At 37.0% G+C, this 8,620-nt stretch overlaps 1 protein-coding gene across 1 annotated transcript; it reads right to left on the bottom strand.

Moving 5' to 3' along the window:
- Window positions 1–1,159: 1,159 nt before the first annotated feature.
- LOC116600237 (olfactory receptor 52Z1-like) lies at window positions 1,160–2,116 on the bottom strand. The gene has a single exon (XM_032360371.1). The coding sequence runs from the start codon at window positions 2,114–2,116 to the stop codon at window positions 1,160–1,162; it is 957 nt and encodes a 318-aa protein (XP_032216262.1).
- Window positions 2,117–8,620: the final 6,504 nt, after the last annotated feature.

Below are 8,620 nucleotides of genomic sequence, written 5' to 3'. Positions count from 1 at the left end.
AAGTCATTATGTCCCAGAATGTCTGACGTTATGTGAAGAAAGGAACTAGAGCGTATCATGCTTAGCGAAATAAGTCAAGCAGAGAAAGACAACTATCATATGATCTCCCTGATATGAGGAAGTGGTGATGCAACATGGGGGCTTAAGTGGGTAGGAGAAGATCAATGAAACAAGATGGGATTGGGAGGGAGACAAACCATAAGTGACTCTTAATCTCACAAAACAAACTGAGGGTTGCTGGGGGGAGGGGGGTTGGGAGAAGGGGGGTGGGGTTATTGACATTGGGGAGGGTATGTGCTTTGGTGAGTGCTGTGAAGTGTGTAAACCTGGTGATTCACAGACCTGTACCCCTGGGGATAAAAATATATGTTTATAAAAAATAAAAAATTAAAAAAAAAATACATGAAAAAAAAAAAAAAAGAAAGGAGCCTCCTTTTTCTATCCTGTCCAGTATTTGTGGGGTGCAGATCAAATATACTACTGGTAATAATAGCAATAGGCAACATTCTTTGAATTTCACTGTTACACACTGCTTTTACAAGTTTTGTATAAATCTTCTTATTTAATACTTTCAATAGCCTTATAAAATATGCAGTATTTCCTGCTCACTATAAAGATAAATATATAGAAACCCAGAAAGGGTAAATACTCTTTACCAAGGCAAGACATCTGGAATTCAAAACTTGAACTTGGAGCTCAAATGCTCACTACTAGATCACAATGCTAAACACATATTATTTTCTCTGAATTTCAAAGGTAATATAGGAAAATGGAAAGAGAACCTGTTAAGTTGATTTGGAATTCTGCTTTATCCATTCTTTTTTAGGGTGTGGGTTGTGTTTTCCTATTTTTTACTTTTCCTATTTTTCTGTGTCCATATGAAATTGAAGATAGTGACTGAGTTAATGTGCTTTAAGTCTGTTGTAACTAAACTCAAAATTTACAGAGTCTAAGGTGTCCCTGATCTGATACTGTCCTGAAAAAAATCAGCAATAAAATAAATGAATAAGTAAATAAGTTTTTAACATGATCTCAGAAATTCACTGTTACTGTCTTTTCGTAATGCTGGCATCATATAAGATGTCTGATATAATTTGAGGGACTCTACAATTGGTGGAATTACATAGAAGAATGGGAAAATTAAATTGTATAGTTGACATCAGCATAATTTTTTGCTCACAGAAAAGATATGGATAAACTTCTCCTGAATTTGCTTAGTCTTAACTCCATAAATAATCGGGTTGAGAGTGGGTGGTACCACCACATAAAGATTGGCAAGGAGGATATGTACATGGAGTGGTATATTGTGGCCCCCAAATCGGTGAGCAAAGAATGAAAAAAAGGCTGGAGTATAGAACAGTAGGATAACACAGACATGGGAGCCACAAGTACCCAGAGCCTTGAGTCTGGCATCTTGGAAAGGAATTCTAAACACAGTACGGAGTATAAGAGCATAGGAAATGATGATTAACACGACATCCAGGCATGTAGAAAATAGCGCTACAATCACACCATAGTATATGTTGACTTTGATGCTATCACAGGCAAGCCTGGCAATGCCCATATGTTCACAGTATGAGTGATGAATAATATTCTTCCCACAATAAGTAAGCCGATAAACCAGAAAAACCAAGGGGAGGCAGATAAAGAAACTCCTAATCACAGATGCAATACCCATTTTTCCAATGACTGAGGGGGTTAGAATAGTAGTATATCGTAATGGATAACAGATGGCTACATAGCGGTCGAATGCCATGGCCAGCAATATGGCAGACTCTGCCACAAAGATGAAGTGTAGAAAAAACATCTGGGACACACAACAACCAAAAGAAATACCCCCATCTTGGAACCAGAAGATTGCTAACATCTTTGGCGTGGTGACTGTGGAGAGAAAGATATCTGCCAGGGCCAACATGGACAAGAAAAGGTACATGGGTTCATGAAGACTGCGTTCAGTAAATATCAGGAATAATAAGAGGGTGTTGCCCATGACAGCAACTATGTACATGGAACAGATGGGAATGGAAATCCATATGTGTGCATCTTCTAGTCCTGGGATACCAATCATGGTGTACCAAATATCTCTAAGGTTGGTGTGGTTTGAAGAGATTGCCATATTTTACTCTGTCTGCTGATACTGGACACTAGAATTGAAAAAGAGAAAGGGAGAGAGTGAAGAAGCAGAGTTATTTTATCAGGTTTCAGTATGAATCTTGGCACTGGAATAAAGTATTGCTTTAAAAAAGAATCAGTAATCAGTAATGATTCAAGGATGATCATTCAAGGATGATTCAGATAGGCTTCACTGATGTGAAAGTTACCATGACCGTATAGAGCTGATGCTATGGTAATGCTAATGGTTATAACTACAATAATAGGGGCGCCTGGGTGGCTCAATGGGTTAAGCCGCTGCCTTCGGCTCAGGTCATGATCTCAGGGTCCTGGGATCGAGTCCCGCATCGGGCTCTCTGCTCAGCAGGGAGCCTGCTTCCCTCTCTCTCTCTCTCTGCCTGCCTCTCCATCTACTTGTGATTTCTCTCTGTCAAATAAATAAATAAAATCTTTAAAAAAAATAACTACAATAATAACAAAAATTATGGGTTTATAATTTGGTCTAGACACTATGGTTGATACATTATACTTATTGACTTAGCATTATACATGAAGTCTCTTAAATACTCTTGCACATCATGGTTTTCCTTCTCATTTGACTGGTTTTTTCCAATGATAATTCTCAGTTTCTTTCTGATTATTAATCACACACTCCAGAAATAAAGAGTTCAGGATACTAGTGTGGCATTTGGAGAATTCAACCACTAAGTCAGTAACAACCATTATTTCTGTAATTCAATATTAAGTCTTTCATCACCAAATAAAAATAACTTGGAGAAAAAGAGAAAGATATATTGAGATAGCCCTTGCTTTGTATACTGCTGTATTATCTTAACATGGTTCGTATTGGAATCATATTCTCTCTTTCCATAGTCCTAGTATGCATATGTTTCAGTTAAAACAATACTGTGCAAAGCAAGAGCTCCTCTGACATCATTCTAGCTCAGCAGATAGTATCCTTTTACACACATTACATCCTCCCTTCACTCTCTCTTGTCTACACTGCTTTTTTTCATCCTATTTATTCCTTCCAGCTTGTGTTCAAATATGTGTCCTTTCCTTCCCCCCCTTTTTTTCTTTTCTGGTCAAACTTGAATTTTTACTGGAGAAAAGAAAAAGGCAACTCATAGGTAAGGAAAAAACAATGAAAAATGAGTTGCAAACTCATGCAAGAGTTATAAGTTAATGAATATTTCTTTAAGTTAATTCTGTGATTAATACTATGCTAAAGAAGGAATTGAATATAAACTACATATATCCTTTAAAATATGTATGGAATCAGAAGAGGCCCTGAATTGCTAAGGAAATGTTGAAAAAGAAAAACAAAACTGGCGGCATCACGTTACCTGATTTCAAGCTTTACTACAAAGCTGTGATCACCAAGACAGCATGGTATTGGCATAAAAAGAGACACATAGACCAGTGGAACAGAGTAGAGAGCCCATATATGGACCCTCAAGTCTATGGTCAAATAATCTTTGACAAAACAGGAAAAAATATACAATGGAAAAACGATAGTCTCTTCAATGAATCATGCTGGGAAAACTACATATATCCTCTATTTCAAGGATCTCTTACCCTTGTGAGGATCATGGGACATAGACAAAAGTAACCTCCAAAGCAGATCAGGATAAGAATGATGAGAGGCATGAAGTTACATGTATAGAACACAGAAGAGACATTACCTTTAACTAGAGGGTGAGGCAAAGATTCACTGAAGTGTTGTCATTAGATCCGTTTATCAGAAAACCTTTAGGCTTCCAAGAGACTACCATTAGAAAAAAGAACCAAGACAAATAAAAACCTAAAATGAGGAATGCCTTAAATAATTGTAAAAATCAATGTATTTTACTACATGTAAAAATACATGTAGTGTATCAAAGGCTCACACACTTGAGAAACATGACTGGACAAGTAGATTGTGCCTTAAGGATTCATAGTTTTAAAAGTCAAGCTAACAGCTTTGGGTTTAGTTCTTTATACTAAGAATTGATTTCTTATTCAACAATATTTCCTGAACATCTAATATTTTACCATAGTCCTAAGGAGAACATAATGGGATCAAAATTTAAGATTTACCCTTTCAGAGAAGTTTTTGCTGATGGGCAATATGCTTATTTTTTATTCTCTACTTCCCAGTAGCACACCAGTATAATTCCTAGTGGCAAGTTTTGTAGTATTTTTCACCACTCTGTCTGAAGTTCCATGATAGCTATATCTCCAAAATCTAATATATTTTTGTTGAGTAAATATGGTTTAAATAACAAAAAGATGGATTGAAGAGATGAAGGATAACTACCTCAGTTAATGTAGGAAGCTTTTGCAACAAATCAAGCAGAACTAAGAATTTGGCTTTAAGTGAAAAAAAGGGGATAGAGAAGAAATGTGTTTGAAAAAATAAAATGGAGAATTCCAAGTGATATGTTATATGAAGCAAAAATGAAAGGCAGTATAACATTTGAGACCTACTGTCTGGGAAATGTGATGCCACTAACCAACACAGAAAATAAAGTAGGAGATGCAAGACTCAGAGAAAGTTAAAGCAATTGTTTTGAAACTATTAATATATTATGTGTCTATGGAACCACTGAGGAAATAAATCTGGCAGACTATCAAACCTGCATAGTGCACTGCAAGAGAACTGGACTAGGCATGAGGCTCTGTCTGAGCTGATGCCTCAGCTATCCCCTGAACCAACTGGGACCTTGGGGGAGGCATTTCACCCTTCCAGATTCTTTGCCCATATAATTTGGAACAACTAGCTCATAGCTACTTCTAGATACAAAAGACTAAAATCCAATCATGGAACTGGAGCTTAAAAATACATTGATACATATCAGGCTGTATGCTTCAGTTTAGTGTAACTATAAATCAATCTATTAGATTCAAAAAAGAAAGACTTAAGAAGAGAAGAGTTATGGTATTAAATCTCTACCCTAGCTGCATGTCCAGTATGTAGTCCATTTGATCATAGTGACAACCTTCAATCACCTGGGCTTTTAACCCAAAAAACATGCTGTACTCCCCACATTATTTATACTGTTTAACTAATGTTTGAGTATTTACCATGAGTTATATCCTGTGCTAACTACTTTCTATAATTAAATGTTCACAAAATGCCATTTAATTATAATAAGAACCCAACAGAATGGCTACGAGAATGGTTTCCACTTCACACTTTAGGAAACTATGACATAACTAGTTTGAATAATTTGTCCAACCTAGTATCTATCCAAGCAAAGATTCAAACTCAAATTCTTTTGCTTAAAAACCCCATGCTTTTTTTTTTTTTTAAGATTTATTTATTTATCTATTTGACAGAGAGATAGAGATTGCAACTAGGCAGAGAGGCAGGAAGAGAGAGAGGAAAGCAGGTTCCCTGCTGAGCAGACAGCCCAATGTGGGGCTCAATCCCAAGACCCTGAGATCATGGCCTGAGCTGAAGGCAGAGGCTTAACCCACTGAGCCACCCAGGCGCCCCCTCCATGCTTATTTTAATACACTTTTTCATTTGCCACTAGTGAGCACTCCCTTCTTCAAACTTTCCTCTTCTTCACTTGTCTTGATCCCATCGTATTCTTGTCTGCCTAACAATTTTCACAATTCTGAGGGTTTTTTTCCAATGTTATTTTTCTTATTCTTTCCAGTGGTGGTAGTGGTGATGATGACGATGATGGTTCATTGTCATTCCCCAATTGTGTTGATGTGTGTTGAGAGTAGGATGTGAAATAAAAATATTAGATATTTACTAGTTTCTAGTGAAAAATATTAGACTTTCATTAATGGCTAGTACAATTTCAAAGAATTGGTGTGGGTAAAGTCTGACAACTGATTGCAAGCTATTGGGTGTGTAAAAGCTGAAAACAGCAGTGGTGAACAACTCTTGAGAAGACTGGCACTGAAGGAAAGGAAAACAGTTAACTGGAAGGATCAAAAGGTACTGGAAAGTGTTCTTTTGAACAAGAGCTGAACATGTCCATTGATGTCAGAGGAGTTTGGTAGCAAAAAGGAATTTGAAGCAAGAAAATGAACAAATTCTGGGATCAAGGCCCCCTGATGACAAAAGATAATTCAACCAGGTTATTATTATATGGGTGTTCTGCTTCTTCCACTGAAGCCAAAAGTAGTCAGAAAAGTATTTAGGGATATATGAAAGATTTTCACAAGACTCACATTCAATCCAGATATTTATAATAAAATAAAAGATAATGATTATTATAGTTATTGCCAAGCTCATGCGGGGGAAAAAAAGAAATCTGGAAGAGAGGCTATTGAAAGAAAGGGGTATAGAGCAGAAAATAAGAATGAATAAACAATTGCTCAACAGTAGTAAAGGTTATTAAGGTAAGAAGAAAGAAAGATTTTGTAGGAGAGCTAAGGGTATCCTAGCAGAAAGAGAGGTTACACATGGCCAGAGGGGCAACTGACTTCTCACCAGGATAGTTCAACTTTCCAGGATCAAGCACAGTCAGACAGAGAGAGGGGATCTAATCACAGGAAGAGAATCAATGTCCAGCATTTGAAAGAAATGTTGGGTGGAAGGACAAATGGCTTATAAAGACTGATGAGATGTCATGGATCCCCAAAAGAAAGATCAGTTTTGGTCAGAGAGGGGATTGTTGCCTGCTTCAACTGATGCTAGTCAGTAAGAGATTCTGTTCTTGGTCTTTCTAACTTCTTACTTCTTGGAATCCAGGTAGGCAGTGATCTTCTCCATTTATCTTTTTCTCTTGTGTGCACTCTACTCACTTTCCTTTCAGAAGTACTGAGGATACCACATCTTAAATGCACATATTGTGATGAGCACGGGGTGTTATACACAACTAATGAAACGTTGAACACTACATCAAAAACTAAAGATGTACTACATGTTAGCTAACTGAATATATTAAATGAGTATGCACTAATATATTAAAGTAAATCCCATAAAGCCACATAAATGAGCTGATTTTGAAAACCAGCTTAGATATCAACTCAACCGCAGTTCTTGATAAGCTGAGACGGCATAACCCTTATAGTCTGTGGTCAAGGCTCCCTTTCTCACAGTCAGTCATTTAATTCTGTTCTAGGAATCATCCAGAACCCCAGTATATTCTAATATAATTCACATCTTTTCCCTTTCTCTCTAACACTGCTTACCTCACTCAAAGCAACATTCTGCTGTAAACTGCGGGAACACACGAGCATAGGCATATATAGCAGGAAAACAAAAAACAAAAAACACCTTACAAATCCTTTCTTCTGTACCAGGAGTATGCCTAATCTAAAACCTGAGATTCACAGGACACCTTCAGAACATAGCAGTCACTTACTGCCCAGTATGAAATACCAGGGGCTTATTACCTCCTTTGTTCAGCAACTGAACCAAGGCCCTGAAAGATGAGCTAGATGTTCTTGGTTGAGGTCTCAACATTGGCTCTGAGGCTGGTTTTATAGCTTTCTCTATCCCAGGAGACCTAAAACACAGGAGAAATGGGGAATCTAATGAAGTGTATATGGTCTTCTGAGCCCTTGATTTTTAGTTAGGTCAAGAAAGAACCAATGATGGAGTAAGTAGGTAGGCTTGTAGGAAGAGGGAATTAATGGCAGCCTTATCAACAACAATGATCAACACCAAGAGTGCTCTGATAGATATGAACAAATCACAGAAATATGGGATGTTGTTGAGGTTTTCACTTATTCAATGTATGAGTTTTTGGGAGAGTGTGATTTCAGAGAAGAGGGTCTATTTTTTAGTGTCATGGAAATATGAACCTTAGAATCTACTACCTCCTGAAAAATAGCATAATATCCATGGGGAGGAATAGAGAAATTTATCGTGAAATATTTTTCCTGTACTAAATCTGTGTCAAACACAAATAATATAAAGTAATATAAAACGCTCAAACCCAGCTCACTGACTAGTAGAGAAAGGGAGATATACATGTTGGGGAAAAATGTCCTTTAAGACCAACCACTATTGCCATAAAACTTACCAAGTTTAAAACATATTTCAGATGTAACAATTGGCGGGATGAGGATATTGAAGTACAAAAAGTCCACTCACTTGGTTTACCTGCACATATAGTAAGAAATCAAGCTGAAAATCAAATGCAGGTTCTATTTTGCCAAATCTCATGCTCTTCTTAGGCTACCCCCTTATTATTAATAAAACTTTAGAGTGATCAAGTAAAAGAAGAAATGCTTCTTTATCAGAAATAAAACCATTCATTAGAATCTAGGAAGTGTCCAGTGTAATTTATTTTTTGTATGTGAAATATTATGCAATAGTATATGACTGTATGGATTATACTTATACTATAGGGCAAGGATCCAACACCGCATTATGGACCCACCTAATCCAGAATGGTAAGATTACAAAGAAGGACCCCATGTTTCAGGATTTCTTTTTAAAGATTTTATTTATTTATTTGTTTGAGAGAGAGAGAGAGAGAGAGAGAGAGAGAGAAAGCATGAACAGGGGGAGAGAAAGAGGGCCAAGCGGACTCCTTGCTGAGTGGGGAGCCTG

Source organism: Mustela erminea, chromosome 9, assembly GCF_009829155.1.
Source record: "Mustela erminea isolate mMusErm1 chromosome 9, mMusErm1.Pri, whole genome shotgun sequence".
Lineage (NCBI taxonomy): Eukaryota > Metazoa > Chordata > Mammalia > Carnivora > Mustelidae > Mustela > Mustela erminea.
This window is presented reverse-complemented; position numbering and strand designations above follow the sequence as displayed.